Source organism: Pelodiscus sinensis, chromosome 14, assembly GCF_049634645.1.
Source record: "Pelodiscus sinensis isolate JC-2024 chromosome 14, ASM4963464v1, whole genome shotgun sequence".
NCBI classification, from domain to species: Eukaryota; Metazoa; Chordata; order Testudines; family Trionychidae; genus Pelodiscus; species Pelodiscus sinensis.
The window spans coordinates 39,334,547-39,359,056 of NC_134724.1; the positions used below are offsets into that span (position 1 = coordinate 39,334,547).

Below are 24,510 nucleotides of genomic sequence, written 5' to 3' on the forward strand. Positions count from 1 at the left end.
AGGGTCTGCTGGCTGGGTGCTGGCAGGCTTGCACCTGGCATGGGCACCGTAGCCAGCCCGTGCCCCTTTAAGGGGTCCGGGGCCGGGAGGGGGGCAGAAGAGTTTCCCTGGTGTTGCCCAGAGTGGCCTCCCAGGAAAGCTGGGGAGGGCTAGCCTCCCACTAGTTCGAATTAAGGGGCTACACAGCCCTTAATTCGAACTAGGCGTTAGTCCTCGTGGAATGAGGTTTACCTAATTCGAATTAAACGCTCCGCTAGTTCGAATTAAGTTTGAACTAGCGGAGCGCTAGTGTAGCGCCTATCAAAGTTAATTCGAACTAACGTCCGTTAGTTCGAATTAACTTTGTAGTGTAGACATACCCTTAGAGAGTAGTTATTAATAGTTCACAGTCATGCTGGAAGGGCATAACAAGTGGGGTTCCTCTTCAAGTGATGTCCCCGTAGGTGCTCTACTGTTGGTGTTGTGTCATCCCGGCACTGTAAATTGGAGATTTCTTCTCAGTAATCTGCTGGACCATGCATGTACGCCAGAAGAATTAAAAAATTAGACTACGAATTGTTCGCATGATGCCAGGTTCTCCTGGCTTCAAAAAATGTGATGCCTGCCAGGAGCCCCATGTCCACCTCAGATGGGTACTCCCTATATAACTGCTGCCTCAGGGATGGTCCCTCAAAAGTGCCCCCACTGCTCTAAGTTAACAGCTATAGCAAGGCATGATAGAGAAATGAGGCTCCGAATCCTCCATTTTGATAAGGCGCTCCAACCGCCACAGCAGGAGCTCTCCACTACTCATTCAGATCCTGTCAAGGCCTAAAAACATAGAGCTGGCTCTCCTGGCTCCCGCTCCTCAGTTAAAAGAAGGGCCTTTCCAGCACGGTCCTTACCATTGAGCTGTGTAAACACTGGGGACAAACCTGGCATGTCTGGCACCGCTTCGGTCCACTCTAAGGAGGCGCATGCTAATGCGCACTGTGCTACACCAGTGCCAACTACTTCGGCTGCAGCACTGGAATCTGTACCTATTCAGGAATCGGCACTGACGCAATCCTTGGCACCGGCCCATATCAAGAGCCTCGGGTGGCCAGTGGGCATTGCCGGCACAGAGACGATAGCCGGCACCAGCGAAGGTGCGTTCAAAAATCAATAGGCAGACCGCTGCCTTTCCAACCCCAGAGCCAATTCCTTTTTCTCTGGTACCACCCTCCCCCCTTTGCCTGCACCACGGGCGCTATTGAGTGATGTTCTGCACCATCATACTGATAAGGGGCATTACAGATCGGTTCCCCCCTGCTCTCTGGTGCTGCGCTCCTCATCATCTCATTTTCATCAGCATATATCGATATCTTCTCCTTCATCCTCAAGAGTTTCACCCAGATCACCTAGATCTCCCACTTTATCAGCCTATATTGCTTATCACAATGACCGTAGGAGTTCCTTTTCTTCCATACACTGCTATCCTACAAGATCCAATTATGATGGTCATCATAGGCATCGATTTTACTACAACCACCCCCACTGGGCCACACAGTATTATGCATTGTCAACCTACACGTGGCATTGGTCTTCCTACTGCCACTGCTCCATTTCCAGCCTTTTCTTACACCAGACCATATGCGTCCTACCATCCCACCTCCTCAAATCACCTCTCTTCCTTAACAGTCTGACCTGGAGCAAGGCTGTCTGAATAATAGCAGCAACCGGACATTTCCCCCACAGACCACTCCTCTTCATCTCTGGACGAGGCAGTGATTCTGGGCAATACCTCACCCACCAATGACATCAGGCAATTCCAAGAACTGTACAAAAGAGTAGCAGCCAGCCAAGAGGTCCAATAGATGGAGGTGCAGGAGAAACAACACCATCTTCTCAAGAATCTACAACCTTCCCAAAGAGCAAAGGTCGCCTTGCCCAATGATGAGGCTATTATGGAGGTGGCTGCCAATATACACTAAACTCCAGCCTCTGCCCCACTCACTAACAAAAGGGCCATCAAAAAGTATTTTGTCCCTGCAAAGGGCATGGACTTTCTTTTTTCTCATCCCCAACCGCGTTCTCTAGTGGTCAGTGCGGCACAACAAAGAGTTAAAGTACTTCAATACAAGAACACTGCTTCTAATGCAGAAAGCAAACGCCTCAACCTTTTCGGTGGGAAGGTTTATTCCTCGTCAACCCAGATTCTGCATATGGCCACTTCCGCAGCCCTTCTGGCAAACCACAGTTCTGACAATTATTCCAAACTCACGGTTCTCATGGACCACTTGCTAGATGCCAAGTGGCAAATCCTGAAGTCTGTTATTCAGGAGGGCTATCAGCCCCAACAGCCCTCCAGATAGCCCTGGATGTCACAGATACAGTGGCAGGCTGCCATGTGGGCTTCCAGCCACGCTTTAGGAAACACTCCGCTATCTCTAATCAGCTCAGTAGCGATTTGGCAGTGGCTTCTGCAGCTGTCAAACACTAACTCCGAGTCCCACCTTCCTTCTATTTTGGGGCATGGCTACAAAGTCACCAACAGTGGAGCAACATGGGGACATCACTCGAAGAAGAGGAAGTTACTAACCTTGGTGCAGTAATGATGGTTCTTCGAGATGTGGGTCCCCATGGGTGCTCCCCGCCCTCCTCTCTGCTTCGGAGTCTTTGGTCTCATTATGTTTTTCAGATACTTGGGCAGACACGAAGAATGCGGGAGCCAGACCGCGCACACGAAGAAAGGGTGCGAACAGCACAAGGCATCTGGCGTACATGCATGGTTCAGCAGACTATTGCTAAGAAATCTCTGATCTGCAGCGCTGGGATGACTTGACACCAACAGCAGAGCACCCAGGGGAACGCACATCTCGAAGAACATTGTTCCTGCGCCAAGGTGAGTAACTTCCTCAGGGGTCTTTTGGGACCAGTTCTGTTCCATATCTTCATCAACGATTTAAATGATGGCATAGAGAGGATGCTTATTAAGGTTTGCAGATGATACAAAGCTAGGAGGGGTTGCAAGTGCTTTGCAGGATAGGGTCGTAATTCAAAATGATCTGGAGGAATGGTCTGAGGTAAACAGGATGAAGTTTAATAAGGACAAATGCAAAATACTCCACTTAGGAAGGGACAATCAGTTTTACACATACAGAATGGGAAGTGATTGTCTAGAAAGAAGTACTGCTGAAAGAGATTGAGGGATCATAGTGGACCACAAGCTATACATAAGTCAGCAGTGTGACACTGTTGCAAAAAAAGCAAACGTGATTCTGGGCTGCATTAACAGATGTTGTGAGCAAGACATGAGAAGTCATTCTTCTGCTCTACTCTGCATGGATTAGGCCTCAGTTGGAGTATTGTGTCCAGTTCTGGCTACCACATTTCAAGAAAGATGTGGAGAAACTGGAGAAAGTCCAGAGAAGAGCAACAAAAATTATTAAAGATCTAGAAAATGAGCTATGAGGAAAGGCTAAAGGAATTGGGCTTGTTTAGTTTGGAAAAGAGAACACTGAGAGGGGACATAAGTTTTCAAGTGTTAAAATGATGTTACAAGGTGGAGGGAAAAAAATTGTTCTCCTTGGCCTCTGAAGATAGGACAAGAAGCAATGGGCTTATACGGCAGCAGGGGAGGTTTGGGTTGGATAGTAGGAAAAACTTTATAACTGTTAGGGTTGTTAAACACTGGAATAAATTGCCTAGGGAGGTTGTAGAATCTCCATCACTGGAGATATTTAAGAGTAGGTTAGATAAACATCTATCAGAGATGATCTAGACATTGCTTGGTCCTGCCGTGAGGACAGGGGACTGGACTGAATGACCTCTCGAGGTCCCTTCCAGTTCTAGTACTCTAGGATTCTATGTAACAGGTTGTAATTCATCCCACAGCACCTCCTGCTGGTCACTTTGAAAATTAGCTGTGTCCTAAGTAGGACATCCCCTTCTGGCTGGTGTCTCACCCGTCGTTGCTCTACGCTCTCATTCTGGACTCACGTCACTCCCCAGATCTCGGTGTCCTCGTCAGGAGGCTGCCCTCTGACAGTGCCCAGCTCTCTGTTAGCTCTCCTCTTTCTAGGGAAATCAGCAGTCCACAGTCTCGCGCCTGCTACTGTGGCCAACTGCAGCCTCTATCTTGCCTCTCAGAGGCCACCCTTCAGAGTGGCTAGGTGCAGTGCCAAGGGGGGGGTCCCAGGCCCACCCACAACTCTGGGTCCTGGACTAGGGACCCTCTGGTGCTAGCCTTGTTCTGCCCTTCTGTTCCCCGGGCCACTTCCCTTATATCAAGGCCTGCAGCTTCCGTTTCTCTAGCTCACCTGAATCTGCCCAGCACTGCTCCCTCTAAGGTACTTCCCAATCCTGCACCCTCCCTGGCCCAGATCCAACTGCCCCCTCTCTGCTGAGCAGCTCCTTTATACAAACAAGGAACTGCAGCCAATGGGAGCTGCAAGGCTCTATGATTGTGGAGCTGGTAAGTAAACTAACCAGAGCAGCCCGTTAGCAGCTTTCTCAAAGTGAGCCCATGGGCCCACTTGGAGTAACACTGATGTAAAGCCTTATTTCAAGGCTGTGTGTAGAACCATTTCTTGTAAATTCTTGGTATTTGTTAGAGATGGCCACAAACCAGAACCTGAAACCTAAATCTCCATGTCTACCCTCATTTGCGCATGGGAATTGGAAGAAGTCGTTAACTAAGTGCACAGATCCAAGCCAAATCCCTACAATTTTATTCCCTAGGTCACATCCAAAACCACAAGAGCTTTATTTGTCATTTGAATGCAGCTCAAGATGGTGAAAATCTTTCAAGAGCTGCTGTTTTCATGAGATTTCCACCATTCAAGATGACAGAACTCTTGGGAGATTTCTGCCGTTTTGGAGCTGAACATCAGATGTGCATGCCACTGAATTCCACACTAAACTCCAGCCCCAATCTTACCCTACCTCTCCTTCACATTTATATAAACCAGCTTCTCAGGCCCAAGCTAGAACTTGCGTATCATGCAACAATTGCCTGTGCCATCCTGATTTGAAAACTCCCCTGAAGGATGCAAGTTCCTTTTCGCCAGAATCTTATGGAATTAGTAGTTTGTAGAGTGAGGGAGAAAAGTTAGCAGAGTCACCATAATCAGTGCTGGTTCTGGCTGACATCATGCCAAAAGCCAGGAGACTTTTTTTCTCTCTGGAGGAATATGTTTTATTGTTGTTATTCCTTTATAATTTTTGATCCATGCCTTTGAGATGAAGCCGATTTGTTTGCCAGTACCAAATCTTTGAGCTCACCCAGTTGGAGGCCATGGGAAAATTATTTTGTCAGCTTTCAAGTCTCTCAGTATTCTTAGCCATTTCAAAAGGAATGGGAGGAACATCAGCAGCAGAAACATAAAAACCAGATAGGGGAATCATGTTCTTTGCTGTCTGGAATAGCTGCTTTCTGAGCCTTATCTTGACGGAACAGGCAGGGATGGAAGTCACAGAGAAGCCAGTGTACTCTACAGAGAGCTTGTCAGCTCAGGGAGTTTACCGGTGTAATTTGGAAGCTTTTATTTCCTTGTTAAATATGATATCAGCACACGACAGCTGGGGCTGGAGCAGCATGACAGTGACAAGCTGTGCTCCCCAAATCACTAGCCTGACGTGGGGGAGCATGGACACAGTGTCTCTAGTAAATCGAACTCAGCTCAGATTAAATGCTTTTCAATACAATCCAATTAACTCTCAAATTGAATAGTAATGCGTCGGCTAATATACCCCCTTCAGCCCATTTTTCCCCGTTCCTGTCACAGACCAATGCTGAAAAGTAATCAAGGCTGTAGATTACGACGTATGGGAAATGAAAGTTCAACCCTGGTTTAATCAGATAAAAGGGTAGTTAATTGCAGTCTTGGACCAGCTGACACACTGGGTGGAAAAGAAGGAAAGAGGGCAGGTGGCATGTAGTGTTTATGTGTTTGTGTGTGGCTAGAGATAGGCTGTGTGTTAGAGCTGCTCAAAAACATGCTTTCTTGCTCCTGAGAAATTTCAAGCATTTTTCTTTTTTTTTTCTTTTCAAAATTTCTCATAAACATTCTGTTTTCCAAGGAAAAAAAATATTTTGGGGGTTTTCAAAAATCTGGTTTTGGTTTTAAAAATGTTTGTCTTTTGTTTTTTATGGGAAAAGAAAATTTCAACCAGACAAAATTTTGTCTGTGAAAATGTGCATTTTAGAACATAAGAACAGCCATACTGGATCAGACCAAAGGTCTGCCAACAGTGGCCAATACCAGATGCCCTAGAGGGAAGGAACACAACAGGTAATCCTCACGTGATCCCTCCCCTGTCACCCGCTTCCAAAGAAACAGAGGCCAGGGACACCATTCCTACCCATCCTGGCTAATAGCCATTGATTAACCTAACCTCCATGAATCTATCTAGCTCTTTTTTGAACCCTGTTAAAGTTCTAGCCTTCTTTGCATTTTGATCAAAAAGACACTTTTCAACCCACTCCTTCAGTGTAGGTTGATTGGCTATTTGTTTCTTGAGGAGGCAATGGACAAAATGGGACTCTGAAGAGCAATGTCCCCTCTAATTTTTTCCACCCATATGAAGAATTAATTTTGCTATGTGCACTGAGGCATGTGCAAATGTGCACCATCAGTAGAAACACATGCTGTTGGCTTTGGGCACTGTGGTTGGGCAGCACTGGAATTTCTCCTGAGCAGCTGCCAAAGTGCTTAGCTAACAGCGAACACTGCTGAAGAGCTATCTCTGTCATCTGATCACCTGCAGCTCCTTAATGATGTTATCACATGAGAAGCAGTGATGTGTTATCCCCATATTCAGATTTGGCAGTTAGTTGGGCTCATTAGCTCCTCTGGTCTGACCGCCAGGATAGCATAGGTTAGAGGTCACATCCTGCTTGCCCTGTATTGAACCGACGAATTGGGGATTGGCTAACACATCTCTTCCAGAAAGGCTTCCAGGCTTGATTTTGAAGACCTCAGGAGGTGGAGAATTCACACTGGCCCGGGAGTAGGGAGAGCAGAGTTCTGTTCTTGTTCTTTCACTGGTCTACTGCGGGACTCAGGCAAGCCACATAATTGCTCAGCTCCTCAGTTTCCCATCTAAAATGGGGGTCAGATGCCTGCCATCCTTTATAAAACACTTTGAGCTACTGCTGAAATGTACCGTATGAGAGGTAGGCAGGCCCATTGATGGAAGTCAGGACAAAGAGGCCCCTGCCTTGGGGCCTGGTGATTTAAAAGGGCTTGTGGATCCTGGCTGCTGCTACTACCTCCATGCTGAAGAGCTGGCTGGGGGAGGCTAGCCTGCAGGCATTAGCCCTTCCAGGGGCCTGGAGCAGTCTCTCCCTCATCCGCCCCGTCCTCCTCCCTCCGGCTTAGCAAAAGCTACCTGCAGGACTGAGGACAGGTGCCAAGCTGGGGGGAGGACAGCTGCAGGCCCCTGGAAGGGGCAATGCCTGTGGGCTAGCCTCCCCCAACAGAGACAGGGAAACCAAGGCACACAAGAGACAGGGAAACCAAGGTGCACACAGAGATTAACTATGCTGATGACTCGTAGATCTAGCTTTCTGTTCTAATGTCCCCTCTATTTTTTCCATTCGTGTGTGAAATAAATTTCATTATGTCCACCAAAGCATGTGTGAATGTACATCACAGGTAGAAGAATCACATGCTGCCAGCTGTGGGCAGCACTGGACACTCTGCTAATCAGTTGAGCAGCATCTGAATCTCTCCTGGGTGGCCACCCAAGCACTCAGCTAACAGAGAACACTGTTCTGTTCCAAACCTGTCTCTTTCTGCCCAAACTGAAATCTTGTTCTGTCTCGCTGAGATCTCCTCGTGGATGTCTCGTTACCAGCTCAAGCTCAGCAAGGCTAAAATGGAGATCTTCCCCTACAAGCCCTCCCTGCTGCTACCTGCTTTCTCAAACTCTATGAACAGCATCACTATCCTACCAGTCACACAGACCTGTAACCTGGGTATCACCTTCAGTCCAAAACCTCTCTCCAGGTCCTCACACCTAGATGGTAACCTTGCAGATTCTTTTTGCATAACAACTCTGAGATACAGCCAATTCTTCATGCAGCTAAAACTCTTGTCGAAGCTCTCAACATCTTATGTCTCAATTCTGCAGCATTCATTCAAAAGGCTGCTACCAAACTCATTTTCCTGGCCTGTCACCTCTCTCTTTGCATCCCACCCCTGGCTCCTCCTCCTCTATCACATCAACTGTAAGAGATTTTGTTCAAGGCCTTTCAGTCAGCCCCCACCGCTCAGGCATTATCCAGCCATCAGTGCTGATTCTGATGGACCCTTGATGCCAGCCTCCACCCCTCCGGGTACAATTTCAGGCTCTGCGCTCCTGAGAACTACTTCCATTGTCCACTCTCCAATCCCTCCTCAGAGATCCTATTTGCCAGTTTGTCTACAAGAAACTTGACAACAGCTAGGGGTGCAGTGCTCCTTGTCTCATTGGTTCCTGATGCTTTCTCCTTCCCTGACTGTCTGTTTCCAGCTTTTGTATCTTGTCTTCTACAGAGATCATAAACTCCTTGGGGCAGGAAGAGTGTTTTGTTCTGCGTTTGTACATCGCCTTGCACAATGAGCTCTTGGTCTAGGACTGGGACTCCTATGCACTCTGCTAATCCTACTAGGAAATATGGAAGAACCGGATCCAAACCCTGCCCACTTGGGCCCTAGATGACTGAAAAAGCAGTTGATAGACTAGTTGTCCTCTGGCACTTTTCTGAGTATTTATACAGAAAGAGAGAAAATGGGGGGGGGGGATTTTTTCCCCTCTGATCATGCTAAGCTGCTGCAGCAATTTTTCTCAGCTATGCAAATCTGTTCCTGTCTCATTTTCATAACAATGAGAGAACTTGTTTTGATATTTTACTACAGGGGAAGGGTTGTTTCTTGCGGGATTTCTGTAATATCCTAGTCTAATATGCAGTCTGGATATAAATGCATATTTTTCACAGGTGAGACGAGTTGTACATTCTCAATCTCACTCCCTAATAGTTATTTATCTGCAGTAACGTAAATGGTGTTTTTCCGTGAACTGAGATAGGAGAGGACTTGAAGATCTTGGGAGAGGGGCATTGGTGTTGCAGGACTGGAATAGCTGGGCATGATGTAATCCAGGAGAGAGGCATGGACAGACATGTTTAGTACGAGGACTGGAAGAGCAGGATGTGGATGCCTTCCCACACCATGTTAGTCTCTCACATTTCTGAGCAAGGACTGGCAGCAAGGGGACATTAGGGAGTGGCCTCATGAATGAAGCCCTTGGGATCCTATAATCCCTGTTGCAGATGGATCCTTCCCTTGTGGTGAGATCATGGCAGCCCTCTTCACACAGAGGTGCCAGAAAGGAGGGACTTCCCAGGGGCACTGTACTTATGGCAGTGATCATCACCCCAGCCAGCTCAATATCCCCCTGCCTCTTTGATGCTACATAAGGAGTCCAGGTCATTCTGTACCAAAAGACTGGAAGATAGCTAATGTGACTGCAATTTTTAAAAAAGGCTCCAGAAGTGATCCCAGAAATTACATGCTGGTAAGCCTGACTTCAGTACTGTGTGAGTCTGTAACTTTAAAAACAAGCAGTCCTGTGGCACCATGTGGGTTTTACCCAGGAAAGCTGATGATATAATATATTTGTTTGTCTCGAAGGTGCCACAGGACTGCTGGTTGGGATTGAAGCTAGAGAATTGTCAGACACATAGATGAACATAATTTGTTAGGGAAGAATCAACATGGTTTTTGAAAAGGGAAATCATGCCTCACATTTGAGGTGATCAACAAGCATGTGGACAAGGGGGGATCCAGCAGATATTAGAGATGTAATTAGTCGATTAACCAAAAAGCTTATAGGTTAATGCTAAAGACAACACGCATTTCTCCCCCCCCCCCCCCCCATCAGGCTGGCAGCAGCGTGGCTCAGTCCTGGCTAGTGATGGGTCCAGGACCTACACTTGCTGTGGCTCTGCATTTAAAATGTACTAGGAGCTGGGCGGTCAGGCAGCCCTGATCAGTTCTGACTCACTCTGGGTCCGGGAGCTCAGCTCTCCCCTTCCCCCCCAGACAGGCACTGATGCCACCCTGTGCTGCTGCGTCTTTATCAGAGGCAGGAGCCCAGGGCGACAGGCAGCTGGTCCACGCGGGGAGCTGGTTTTAAAACTGGCTCCCCTCACAGACCAGCTCCCGCCTGGCACCCCGAGGCAGAGGCAGCAGCACAATGTCAGAGGGCTGGGAGTGGAGCCAGAATGCACTGGCTAATGGCCCTGCCTCTGGGGACTAGAGAATAGTCGACTAACTGATCATAATTAATGAGGTTACTCAACTCAATTAACATCCCTAGTGGATTTAGTGTACTCAGATTTCCAGAAAGCCTTTAACAAGGTCCCTCACCAAAGGCTCTGACGGAAAGTAAATTGTTATGGGATATGAGGGAAGGTTCTCCCATGGACTGATAATTGTGTCAAAGGTTAGGAAACAAAGGATAGGAATAAATGGTCAGTTTTCAGAATGGGGTTGGTCCTGCTTGGAGCAGAGGGTTGGACTAAAGATGGCCTCCTGAGGTCTCTTCCTACTCTAATCTTTTGTGATTCTATGAATAGAGAGATCTTGGAGTCATAGTGGAGAGTTCTCTGAAAACATCCACTCAGTGTGCAACGGCAGTCAAAAAAGCAAACAATGTTGGGAATCATTGAGAGAGGCATAGATAATAAGATAGAAAATATCATATTGCCTCTGTATAAATTCATGATACATCCACATCTTGAATACTGTGTGTAGACATGGTCACCCCATTTCAAAAAAGGGGGTATGTCTACACTACCCCGCTAGTTCGAACTAGCGGGGTAATGTATGCATACCGAACTTGCTAATGAAGCCCAGGATTTGAATTTCCCGGGCTTCATTAGCATAAAGCCGGCTCCGCCATTTTTAAAAGCCGGCTAGTGCGAACCCCGTGCCGCGCGGCTACACGCGGCACGGGCTAGATAGTTCGAACTACGTAGCCATTCCGATTTATCTGTACACCTCGTTCCACGAGGCGTACAGATAGTTCAAACTACGTAGTTATTCCGAACTATCTAGCCCATGTCGCGTGTAGCCGCGCGGCACGGGGTTCGCACTAGCCGGCTTTTAAAAATGGCGGAGCTGGCTTTATGCTAATGAAGCCCAGGAAATTCAAATCCCGGGCTTCATTAGCAAGTTCGGTATGCATACATTACCCCACTAGTTCGAACTAGCGGGGTAGTGTAGACATACCCAGGTATATTAGAATTGGAAAGGGTTCAGAAAAAGTATTTTAAAAATTAGGGGTATGGAAAGGCTTCATATGAGGAGAGATTAGTAAGACTGGGACTTTTCAGCTTGGAAAAGAGATGACTAAGGAGGGATATGATAAAGGTCTATAAAATCATGATTCATGTGGAGAAAGTAAATAAAGAAGTGTTATTTACTCTTTCTCATAATACAAGAACCAAGTGAAATTAATAGGCAACACATTTGAAACAAACCAAAGGAAGTATGTCTTCACACAATGCACAATCAATCTGTGGAACTCTTTGCCAGAAGATGTTGTAAAGGCCAAAACACTAACGTGGTTCAAAAAAGAATTAGATAAATTTATGAAGGATGGATCCTTCAGTGGCTATTGGCAGTCATGGTGCCTTGTTTGCCAGAAGCTGGAAATGGACATCAGAGGAACAGATCACTTGGTGATTGTTTCTTCTGTTCATTCCCTCTGGGGCTGAGGGAAGAAGGCAGGAAACTCCACACAGCACTGATGCTGCCCTGCCCGTGCCCTACTCCTAAATGCTTCACTTCCCACTTGGTGCCATCTCCTCAAGCCCTGCTCTTTTCATGGCACTCCCTCTTGTGCCCCTGCATCTGCAGGAGCCAGGGTGGGATTTTTCTCATAGCCATTTGTAAATACATTTTGCTCACACAAGGGGCTGAAGGTGCAGTATTCATTGTTTACTCTGGAAACAAGATGGCACTTTTACATTTTCAGAACAAATTATTTCTAATACTCAAGGATAACCAGCCACTCTCAGGATCCAGCTGAGCGTTCCCCCTCCAACTGCAGGAGATAATTAACATCTAGAAAAGTGCTGCCATCGCCACTGCACCTTCATGCTGCTAAGGCCCAGGCTCCTACACACTCCCTGATCATCAGCAAATGCAGTGACCCCGAGAGAGATCTAGCCAAGTGGTAATGAAGGACTCAGGGGGATCCCTGAAACCTCCGCCAAGTGACACAAGAAATGTTGCCGTGCAGCCAGCAAATTAAAAGCTGAGGGGCCTGATGTTCTGAGGTACTGATTGCCTGCAGTTTCCATTGTTGTCGGTGTGCTGTAAGTGATTTGCTGCTCTGACACTTGGGTCCTGTGGTAGGCCAGGGCTCTTCCAGGATGGCCAGTAGATCTCAGTGTTGCATCCCATAAAGCAGCCTCTGCCAGTGGCAGGCCCAGGCTTGCCGTGGAGAAAAGGCTGCTCTGTGGGAGGTGGAAGAGCTTGGAGCCCCCCACACACACAGACAGGGACTGCTGCCACCCTGCACTGCTGCCTCTGTTAGAGACAGCAGCGTGAAGTGGCAGGCAGCCGGTCTGCATGGGGAACAGGTTTTTAAACTGGCTCCTGTCATGGACCAGCTCCCGCCTAGCACCCTGCACTGCTGCCTCTGAGACAGAGGTGGCAGGGGGCTACCCAGGAGTCAAGCTAGAGCACACTAGCTGCCAGCCCTGCTCCCAGGAACTTACAGAATAGTCCGCTAATGGCTAAGAATTCATGTGGTTAGTTGACTGTTCTGTTACTTGATAGCTAACATCCCTACTGTGTAACCAGCATAAGTTATGTAGATCCAGGGTTATAAATCTGTCTGCTGTGACATTACAGACAAACAGAGAGTGCAGAGGGGTAATGGAGGGTGGGCCATGTTAGTCTTATTGACTGACAGAACCTGCCCATGTGACTGCAGTTAGATTCTTCCAGAGGTGGGTGGGAGAGGCAATGAGTACACATAATGAATGTGACCATAAGATTTATAAATACCGTGCTATCAATAATCACTTCCAAGGTTGATCATTATTCCAAGCATGGCTAGGCAAGACCATTATCTATTATGCATGCATATTGATTGTTTGTGCATTTCAACAATTTCCTTCTTCCAGTGTTGGTACATCCTGCACATTGCAGAGGCAATACACAACACACAGAAAAGCACAGTGCCCCAGCAAAGCTCCCAAATACTGATGATCATAATGTGCCCATCCATCAGCCCCCTAAATGCCCACATCTCTCCTCATATGGGACCCGTTGAATCTCTCCTCATATGGGACCCGTTCCGAACCCCTAATCATTTGTTGCCCTTTTCTGAACCCTTTCCAAGGCCAAAATATCTTTTTTGAAGTGAGGAGACCACATCTGTACACAGTATTCAAGATGTGGGCGTACCATAGTTTTATACAGGGGCAGTAAGATAGTCTGTCTTATTTTCTATCCCTTTCCTAATAATTCCTAGCATCCTATTTGCCTTTTTGACCGCTGCTGCACACTGTGTGGAAGTTTTCAGAGAACTGTCCACGATAACTCCAAGATCTCTTTCCTGATGTCGTAGCCAAATTAGCCCCCATCATACTGTACATATAGTTGGGGTTATTTTTCCCGATGTGCATTACTTTACACTTATCCACATTAAATTTCATTTGCCATTTTGTTGCCCAATCACTCAGTTTGGTGAGATCTTTTTGGAGTCCCTCACAGTCTGCTTCTGTCTTGACTATCCTAAACAGTTTTGTATCATCTGCAAACTTTACTACCTCACTGCTTACCCCTTTCTCCAGATCATTTATGAATAAGTTGAAAAGGATTGGTCCCAGGACTGACCCTTGGGGGACACCACTAGTTACCCCTCTCCACTCTGAAAATTTACCATTTATTCCTACCCTTTGTTTCCTGTCTTTTAACCAGTTCTCAGTCCAAGAAAGGACCTTCCCTCTTATCCCATGGCCATGTAATTTACACAAGAGCCAGAACTAGCCAGATATCACTGTACGGGCCGTTGCGCTGCAGTGCATAATGCCCTGCTGGAATTAGAATGACCAGCTTTGTGCTGCTAATCCCAGGCCTCTATCCCTGGCCAGGCCCCTAATGCCTAATCCTTGAATCATTCCTTGTAGATGGCTCCATCTGGGCAAACCCAACCTACACAAGAAGATCTTAGTGTAGCATGGGCCCTGCCTACAGTGCATGCTCCATCTGTCTCCCAGACACCAAGGATGTGATCTTTCTCTTGCTTTATAAGAACAAAACCAAATCTGCTGATGGCGCTGCAGTTTTTCCCAGACTCCGGCAGCAGGCATTGTTCATGATCTCTGTAATGAGGTTATGCTGAGGTACTGCATGAGGGCCAAAACCTAATTAGGAGTGGAACTAATTCCATTGTAGGCTTGTCATGTGTGTTTAAGCAGGAAGACAGAAACAGATAGCTGATAGGTGAAAACACCCCGCCCCATCCTGCGCACTGACCATAAGGGCTATGTCTAGACTGCAAGCCTCTTTCGAAAGAGAGCGTCTAGACTGCACGTTGAACTTTCGAAAAAGCGGCTTGCTTTTTCGAAAGAAAGCATCCAGTGAGTCTTTCGAAGAAGCCCTATTTACATTGAAGAACGCCTTCTTTCGAAAGAGGAACTTTCGAAAGAAGGCGTTCTTCCTCGTGAAATGAGGTTTACCGCCATCGAAAGAAAAGCCGGTTCTTTCAATTTAATTTCGAAAGAACGCGGCTTGAGTCTGGACGCAGGGAAAGTTTTTTCGAAAAAAGGCTACTTTTTTTGAAAAAACCCCTGAGTCTGGACACAGCCAAGGAGATTCAGGTAGCCACGTGCTAATCTACATAGGACTACTTGTAGTGGTAGTTGAATATGTTGTAACCTTTACTTGGTAAAATTAACATGGATCTGCTGGAGAGAGCAAAAATTCCTGCTCTCCCATGAATTCCTTGTGTGACCTTGGCTGTGTGCCTCAGTTCCTTATCTGTAGAATGGGGAGAATGCTCTCGTCTGTCTGGACTAGAAACCTATCAAGGCAGACCTGCCTGCTGTCTGTCCAGCTCTTTGCACGATGTGGCTCTGGTCTCAACTAGGCTTGGTTGTCACACTGATCGTACATTGTAATAATCAAATAACCCAGTGACGGTGCAGATGAATTCTCCTGTTTGTTGCTTGGCTATGCTACTCACATCTGCCCAGGAGGAAGGAAAGGTCATTCTCATACCTCTCAGCCCAGGTTGTGATTCATCCCTCTAGCTCAAAGTTGCCCCGTCACTGGTTGGTTTGGTTTTTTTGAAGATGTGAGTGGCTGGCCAGGACAATTTGAACTTTGAACTGTGTCACACTGCATAGCTTATGCCACTATGAGGGGCCATGCTGCTGTTAGGAGATTTACACGGTTGGTGCTTCTGTTCTGCCTCAGTAGTTGTCCTCCGTTCATAAGGTGATGCTCCAGTCTGGGGTGGCGTGATTATTTGTGGGGTCTAATTAGAATGGCGAGCTGGGGCCCAGGCTATCAGCAGTCATACACCGCAGCCAGGACTCTGGCTTTACCTGCGCAAGGCTGCGGCAGCTGCTCCCCCAGTAGCACAAAGAGTTCCTGGGCCGGCAGTGCAGGGGGTCAAGCCGCCTGGGGCACCCTCATCCTCTTCTCCTGCAGGCAGGGGTCCGGGCAGAGATGAGGCCACTGCCGCCATGCGCAGCCTGTAGCTTTGAATGGCACGTCAGGTAGAATGTGTTGCCTGGGCAAGTGGGGCCTATAATAAAACGCGCAGCCGTGCAGGGGAACTGAGTGCACACTCCTACTTTGGCCCTGATTCTAGTATGGATGAGACTTGAGTAGTGATACTTGAGCTAACCTGTTAAAAATAACAGCGTGACCTTTGACACCGGCAGTAGCTTGGCCAGTGCTGCAGGCTTGTTGGGCAGCTAGCCAACTACAGCATCCACAGCACTATTCCTAGCATACTAGAGCTAGTGTGAGTCTGTCTTGCTGGTCTGAGAGGCTCTCTTCCAGCTCCAGTGCACATGTACTCTGTGATAGTCCATGGGCCAGCTGGTCTATTTGGGCTCCAGGACTCCGTGTGGTTAGAGCAGCATCATGACAGCAGAGTGGGTCCCAAACTGGAGCACTGCCTCAAACCCCTCGAGCTCTGTGAAGTTTGGCACACGTTCAGATTGGAACATGGCAGCTCAGACCCTCCTCCAACTCCCTTTAAGGCTGGCGGGAGGCTCTCATCGACTCTGTGTTTGGAGTCAGCTCCCACTTTGCTGCTGACTAGAACCCTTATGGCAGGTGCAGCATCACACTTATTGAACTACAGGCCTCCCCCTTCCTGACATTGCCGGGTTATGCAGGCCCAGGGCAGAGCATAAGGTCTAGCTGTGGAGTCCTAGCTCCCACCTGCTTCCCCAAATGGTCCTGCCCCCTTACCTTGACTTCCCTGTGATGCCACAGGCATTCCACCTTCCCCTTGCTTACCTGACTCTTCCAAATCCTCTCCCCTTCCCCCCGGGATTCTGTCTGACTGTCTCCCCAAACTCCCTGCTCTTTCCTTTCTGAGCATCCCTCTTTGCTCCCATGCTGGCCCCCTTTCCATGTTCCAACCCTGAGTTGCCAACTTGGGGCTGTGAGGGCCTCTCTGGATACAGCCCTCATTGCAAGTGCTGCTGCCTGGCCAGCACTGTGATGCCATGGCCTAGCACAACTGTGAGTAAACTTGGAAATGGCAGAGATGCTCAATGACGTCTTTGTTTTGGTCTTCACCGAGAAGTCTGAAGGAATGCCTAACATAGTGAATGCTAGTGGGAAGGGGGTAGTTTTAGAAGGTAAAATAAAAAAAGAACAAGTTAAAAATCACCTAGAAAATTTAGATGCCTGCAAGTCACCAGGGCCTGATGAAATGCATCCTAGAATACTCAAGGAGCTGATAGAGGAGGTATCTGAGCCTCTAGCTATCATCTTTGGAAAATCATGGGAGACAGGGGAGATTCCAGAGGACTGGAAAAGGGCAAATCTAGTGCCCATCTATAAAAAGGGAAATAAGAACAACCCAGGAAACTGCAGACCAGTTAGTTTAACTTCTGTGCCAGGGAAGATAATGGAGCAAGTAATTAAGGAAATCATCTGTAAGCACTTGGAAGGTGATAGGGAACAGCCAGCATGGATTTGTAAAGAACAAATCATGTCAAACCAATCTGATAGCTTTCTTTAATAGGATAACGAGTCTTGTGGATAAGGGAGAAGATGTTTGATACAGTCTCACATGATATTCTTATCAATAAACTAGGCAAATACAGCTTAGATGGGGCTACTATAAGGTGGGTGCATAACTGGCTGGATAACCATACTCAGAGAGTAGTTATTAATGGTTCACAATCCTGCTGGAAAGGCATAACAAGTGGGGTTCCGCAGGGGTCTGTTTTGGGACCAGCTCTGTTCAATATCTTCATCAACATGCATCTGACGAAGTGGGTCTTTGCCCACGAAAGCTTATGCTCCTATACTTCAGTTAGTCTATAAGGTGCCACAGGACTCCTCGCCGCTTTTGATTTAGATATTGGTATAGATGATAAGTTTGCAGATGATACCAAGCTGGGAGGGGTTGTGACTAATCTGGAGGATAGGGGTCATAATTCAAAACCACCTGGACAAATTGGAGAAATGGTCTGAGGCAAACAGGATGAAGTTAATAAAGACAAATGCAAAGTGCTCCACTTAGGAAGGAACAATCAGTTTCATACATACAGAATGGGAAGCGACTGTCTGGGAAGGAGTACAACAGAAAGGGATCTAGGGGTTATAGTGGACCACTAGTTGAATATGAGTCAGCAGTGTGATGCTGTTGCAAAGAAAGCAAACATGATTCTGGGATGCATTAACAGGTGTGTTGTGAGCAAGACGCAAGAAGTCATTCTTCCGCTCTACTCTGCGCTGGTTAGGAGTATTGTGTTCAGTTCTGGGCACCGCATTTCAAGAAAGATGTGGAGAAATTGGAGAGGGTCCAGAGAAGAGCAACAAGAATGATTAAAGGTCTGAAGAACATGACCTATGAGGGAAGGCTGAAGGAATTCGGTTTGTTTAGTTTAGAAAAGAGAAGATTGAGAAGGGACATGATAGCAGTTTTCAGCTATCTAAAAGGGTGTCATAAGGAGGAGGGAGAAAACTTGTTCATCTTGGCCTCTGGGGATAGAACGATAAGCAATGGGCTTAAATTGCAGCAAGGGAGGTTTAGGTTGGACGTTAGGAAAAAGTTCCTAACTGTCAGGGTGGTCAAACACTGGAATAAATTGCCCAGGGAGGTTATGGAATCTCCATCTGTGGAGATATTTAAGAGTAGGTTAGATAAATGTCTATCAGGGATGGTCTAGACAGTATTTGGTCCTGCCATGAGGGCAGGGGACTGGACTCGATGACCTCTCGAGGTCCCTTCCAGTCCTAGTATTCTATGATTCTATGATGGATAAATACCACTGCAAGTCATCCAGTCTCTTTTGATGTAAAGATCTCGTGAGCACCTTCAATACATATCAGCAAGGATTTCTGGCATGGAGGAGGGAAAGCCCTCCTCCCTCTCTCTGTTTATCTGTGGCTTCTGGGGAGACAGCCTTGAGAACAACAACTTGCAAAGCCAGCCTCAGAGCAGTATCCTGGAGGGGGCAGTCCAAGCTCTGTCTCTTATCAGTTCTGTAGTGGTAGAAATGTAGCCGTGTTAGTCTGGTGCAGCTGAAACAAAAAACAGGACTGTGTAGCACTTTAAAGACTAACAAGATTTTAAAGACTAACAAGACTTGTTAGTCTTTAAAGTGCTACACAGTCCTGTTTTTTGTTACCAGTTCTATGTGAGAGCTTGGGTGACGGACTCACAGGTGGTGCCCACTCTTGGCCCTGTACAGTCCTTGGGGTTAATGCCCTTCAATGGGACAGACCTTCTCAGGTGGCCACTCTCGCTCAGGGGTTAAGTCCCTCCGCCTCCTGGAACTGCACCTCTTCGAGCCTTTAGCAAACCTGTCTCGCACTGTGGGCCCCTCAGGGAATCCCCTCTCTCTGGACACCACTAGGCCTCTACTTCCAGTGAGAATAGTGCAACCCTGTTCTCTAGTAAGGGATAGTGCCAGAGAACGCACAAAGCTGACAGCTCCCCTCTTCTTCAGGGACATCCTGGGAGAAGCAGCCCTTTTACAGAAGGCCCCTGCACATGGAAATCAGAGCTCTTCCCAGCTCCCGAGACAAGCTCCTAACAAGCTGTGACAAAGTGGCTGACTTGCATGCAAACAGCATGGGTGCCATGGGAGAGAGGGCAATGGTGGGGCAAAGGCGGGAGGGGCAGGAATTTGGGGCCTGATTCCTGCTTCACCCATCGGGAGTCCCAAGCCAGATTGTGCAATTAGGCTGGCCACAGATAGCCCATGGGCCAGGAGTCTGAAACCTTAGGATGGTCTGAGGTCAGGGGGGATGCTCTGGTGGCGGGGTGACTGGCGGGGGGGGGGGGGGTACGGGGACCGCTTCAGGCAGAGCCAGAGGAAAGACCCAGCTCCACATATTGATGGAGCAGGGCCCCTGGCTCTGAATATTAACTCGCCGCCCATGGTGCCCGGCACACTTCCGGGTTCAGGGCACGGGGCCCCTTTAGGCGCAGGGCAATCGGGCAAATCGGCCTAAGGCTGGCCCTGATTGGGAACCATTAGGAAAAGACACAAAATATCATAATACCATTGTAAATTGAAGGCACACACTCATCTTGATTATTGCATGAAGTGCTGGTCATCCCATCTGAAAAAAGATCATTAGAATTGGAAAAGGTATAGAGAAGGGCAACAAAAATGATTAAAGGGCATGGAACAGCTTCCATATGAGGAGAGATTAAAAAGACTTGAATTGGTAAATTTAGAAAAGAGATGACTGAAGGGGTATATGATAGAGGCCTATAAAATCATAACTGGTATGAAGAAAGCGAGTAAGGAGCATTATTTACTTTCTCATAACAAAAGAATTGGGGGGGGATCACTCAATTAATAGGCGGCAGGTTTAAAAAAACAGAAGGAAGTATTTCTTCACACAACATATATTTAACCTGTGGTACTTGTTGCCAGGGGCTCTTGAAGTCCTAAATGATGAGTTTCAAGACAGAATTAGGTAACTTCACGGAGGATCACATCCATGTCTATTAGCCAGGATGGCCAAGGATGGTGTCCCTAGTCTGCTTGCCAGAAACTGGGAATGGATGATGCAGGATGGATCACTTGATTCTCTGTCTTTGTTCATTCCCCCTGGCCCACCTGGGATTTGCCACTGTCAGAAGACAGGGTATTGGACTAGCTGGACCTTTGGTCTGACCCGGTGTGGCTGTTCTTACGTTCTACCTGGTGTTAGCCAGCCTGCTGTTGTTTTCTCAGTTCTAATGGATACTGAATGTGTGGTTCTAATTACTGACCCGTAATGGGTCAGATAACCCTCCTGCACATAACATACCTAGATAGGAGTCAGGTTACAAGCTTATGTAGGCAAGCTGATCCCTGTGTTCTTTGTCCACTGCTGTGTTTGATCCAAAGAGAACACAAGTCTAGAAGAGCCCAGCATTTTGGTTCAAGTTAGAGCAACTCTTAATTTTACCTCAGAAGGTCCCTAGTTCAGCACCATGTTGGCCAAGATGGCCGCCATCGCATAAAGGCGGGTGGGGAGCCTTATTTGGGATTTGAACTGTTCTTGGTCTCAGAATCTTGGGCTGAGCTTCCTCTGTCTAGAAGTGCTGCATAACCCACCCGTCAGTGCCTGACTGTATAACCCCAGCTGTGCCCACGATGGACAGCATCATCTCATATTGCCAAGTCATTAGCTTTCCACACTTCAGATTTTCTCCTTTTCCTCCTTGTCTGTGTGGAGAGGGCAGCAGCCCCTCTGCTAGTTATATCACACAGATAATTTCCTCCCTTCTTAGTACCTCACACTGGTGGTGAATGAGTGGGAAGTTGTAGCTGCCATGTGCAGGAGTGGCAGATTTGCAGAAATGTTAGTGATGCCCAGAGCCCACACCCTTCACTCACCCAAACTCACTCCCTCCCCTACCTGACACAGGCTCTGGGAGGAGGTTTGGGTGCTGGGCACAGGCTATGGGCTGGGCAGGGAATTGGGGTGCAGGAAGGGGTGGGAGGTTGTTGATGAGTAAATATTTACAGACCCTGGAGGGAGTTTGGGTGCAGGAGGGTGTGAGGTGCTGGGCTCGGCTCTGGGAGGAAATGTGGGTATGGGAGGGGATCTGGGGGGGGCAGGCTCTGGAGCAAGGTTAAGGAGGGTGTGAGAATGCAGGCTCTGGCACAGAAAGTATGAGGGAAGGGATTGCAGGAGGGAGGGAGAGGTGTGGGAGGACATGGAGGTGCGGGGAAAGGGGGTGGAGGTTGCAGCACTTACTTGAGGGCCCCTCCTCTGGCAGTGGCTTTTAGGCCAGGGAGTCTCTGCAAGCTGCTTCCTGCAGGCACCTCCCGTACAGCTTCCATTGGATGCCTCAGGGATGTGCCAGCAGCCACATAAGGAGCCAGAACAGGCAGGAAGCTGCTCTAGCCTGGCTGCACTGCCGGTGGTGGCAGTAGGGACATCTGGACCATTTGAAATTGCCTGAGAGCTGCAGGCAGGTCAGGGGATGCACTGAGGAGCTGTGTGCAGGGATGGCAGGTGGGATTGGGGGAGAGACCTGGCCCCAAACTTTGAGGACCTGGGTCCTGGGCCAGAAATATTCCTGTTGCCCAGGCACCACAGTCCCATACAACCTGCTGCCCTGGCCATATGAGGAAGAAGAAACCATGTGGCATATGGAGAAGAAGCTGCAGGCCAGGACAACAGTGAATATGATAGCTGAGCCAAACAATTAGACATCTGTTAGCTGTGAGGATCAAGGGAACCTTCATTTTTCAGGCAGTGCTGATTGTCCCGTCTCCAGTCTTCACTTCGGTGCCCTTTATGACCATCACTGATCTCTTGAGCAAGTTCTCATTGGAGTATGCAGTTGTCTCTACAGAACACACAGTGTCACGGTTAAAGGTCAGAACAGGGAAAGCCCATGGAAGGCAATAACCTTGGCTTTTGTTTCTTTTCCCAGATGCCCCCCATTGAGCTTGAACGCAAGAAGTCTCATTTCAATCTGTTGTTGGTAAGTACGTGTATCTGCAGGGACGTTTCCATCACTCACCGTGGGACTGTAGTTGAGTTTGGGAGTCAGATCAGATCTTTTCATGGGCAGTGCACTAAGGTGAAGCATCTTTTAGGAATTTACAATGGGCGTTTACAAGGACATCACAGTGAGAGCAGTGTAAGCATTGCCCTACTGGGTCTGACCCTTTTCCAGCCACAGCCTGCATCTTGCTGTATGAGATCCCGGCTGTGGATCTCACCTCCTGCCAGGGCAGTGAAATCATGGCTCTACCAAGTCCCTGTGGCACTGTCTGCTTTACTCAATTGCTTATTGGGTGTCCTGCCTTCTGCCATTACTGCTCCACCCACTGGCCCATCCACTCTTGTATTCCCACCTCCTGTCCTATTGCAAAATGCTCCATCAAATCTAATGTTCCCCTTGTTAGCAGTCTTGGTACAGAAGCGAAGAACTGACTGGTAGCATGCCCAGATTAAGGTACATCAGGGCCTTAGGCAAACCATGACACAGGGCCTTGACAGCCTCACACCAAAGTGACAGGAGCCCCCTGCCAAAAAGACAGGTGCCATGGCAATGGGCACTTTATCCCCCCCAGGAGCAACAGTTGTGTCTTCCATCATGGGGGGTTCTCCAAATTTGCCCTGACAGCTGGGGATGATCTGTTTAGGTAGCTGGTGGGGGAAGGGCATTGCCACATTAAGAGCTAATACTGCACTGAGATGCATGGAGCAATTCACCCCTCTCAGAACTATTATTTCAGGTTGGCTGTAGATCTGTGGTTCTCAAAGTGTGGGCTGTGGACCATTAGTGATCTGTGACTGTCTTGCAGGTGGGCGACAGGTGTGGGTCTTGCTCCCACTTGCAGTGGGGATCCTGTGCTGGGGCTTCAGCCCCACGTTCTCTCCTCACCTCCACCCCCCGTGAAGCTGCAGCACCGGCACCAGCTTCATGGTGCCTGGCAGGGGGCAAGTCTCATGGACCAGATCTGGCTTGTGGCGGGAGGAAGTGGCTCCATGCGCTGCTGTTTCCCCTTCCCCTGGCTCGGGGAAAGGCAGTTTAGGAAACCACTCACCTGGAGGCTTTTCCCACTGGCGGAATCACAACCAGTGATAGCAGCAGGGGGCAGTATCTGGGAGTGGCAGCAGGCATGGAGCCAGGTAAGCTCCACCTATCCCCTTCATGCCCAGACCACTCACCCTATCCCCCTCGCACACATTCCTCCCACAGAGATCTTGCACTCCACCACATTCCTACACTCCAGATCTCCCACCCCAGCCTGCTCCTGCACCTCACCTCCTACCCAGCTCCCCAGCCTTCAGCCTGTTCCTGCACTCCACCTCCCACCCAGGCCCCCCACTGCGCTCCTGCACTCTGCCTCCCTCCCAGACCCCTTACCCTCAGTCCATTCCTGCACCCTATTTCCCAGCCAGACCCTGTACCTCCACCTCCTCCTGCACCTATTTTGTTATCATGGCTAGTTGTCTGAAAGGTCTGTATTGAGTGGGGTTTGTCGCAGGCCAAAAAGTTTGATGGTTCCAGCCACACTCGGTCATGTTTTCACACATTTGTTACCTACCATGAGAGGTAAAAAGACGCTTTATTTTCAAATGAAGTCTGTGAGTGCAATACACTCACATGATTCCTGGAGCAGATGCCCAAGACACAGGTCTGTATCTCCTACAACTTCACCCAGCCTTGACTGAGAACAGAGACTCAGCCTCCTCCTCCCCCCGAAGTGGTCCCCCAATTCAGGCCTGTGGCACATTCCATGGCAGGTGTGTGGGCAAAGCTGGTTCTGCCTCTGGTCCCTGCTCTGTGGAGGCAGTGAGGCTGTAACTGTCCTAGGCTGTCAGTGCATCACGTTTCCCCAGGACTAGAGAAAGGGCAGATCCAGCGTAAATAAAAACCTAGCTCCTCCCCCAGCCTGGTCCTGAATTCTGGACAGAAAGTTGCTCTGGATGCACTGTTGCTGGGAGTTTAATTGCACACTTAATAAAGCACATAGAGCCTTGGATTAAAAAACCATGGCATGCGCCACAGTGTTAAGGAGAGATCATCGACTGGCTCTGGCTCGGCTTGTTTCTTAACAAATGCTGAAGATCCGAGGCTGGGATGCTGCAGTAGGTGAGGGAGGAAACAGAACTCCTTGGGGCCTCTCCGAAGATTATGGCTTCTGGCTCCTCCAGGCGGTGAAACACTGCAATGCCTTGAGAGAAGAGGGGGGGACACCTCACCTTAAAGGTGCCACTGACCAGCAGGGTGGTAGGCAAGTCACTAGCTAGCTGGTAGATGGCTGGCTGGACAGTGTCTAGCAGGCAGTGCATGATTGGTTGGCAGGGCAGC

General features: G+C 48.4%; 1 protein-coding gene across 4 annotated transcripts in view; it reads left to right on the forward strand.

The window, feature by feature from the left end:
* CCDC33 (coiled-coil domain containing 33) overlaps window positions 1-24,510 on the forward strand; it is a 225,859-nt gene that overhangs the window by 163,194 nt on the left and 38,155 nt on the right. For all 4 annotated transcript variants that reach the window (XM_025183619.2, XM_025183621.2, XM_025183622.2 and 1 more), the window contains one exon: window positions 22,117-22,167. In XM_025183619.2, coding sequence (XP_025039404.2) covers window positions 22,117-22,167 — 51 coding nt within the window. The remainder of the gene's footprint in view (window positions 1-22,116; window positions 22,168-24,510) is intronic.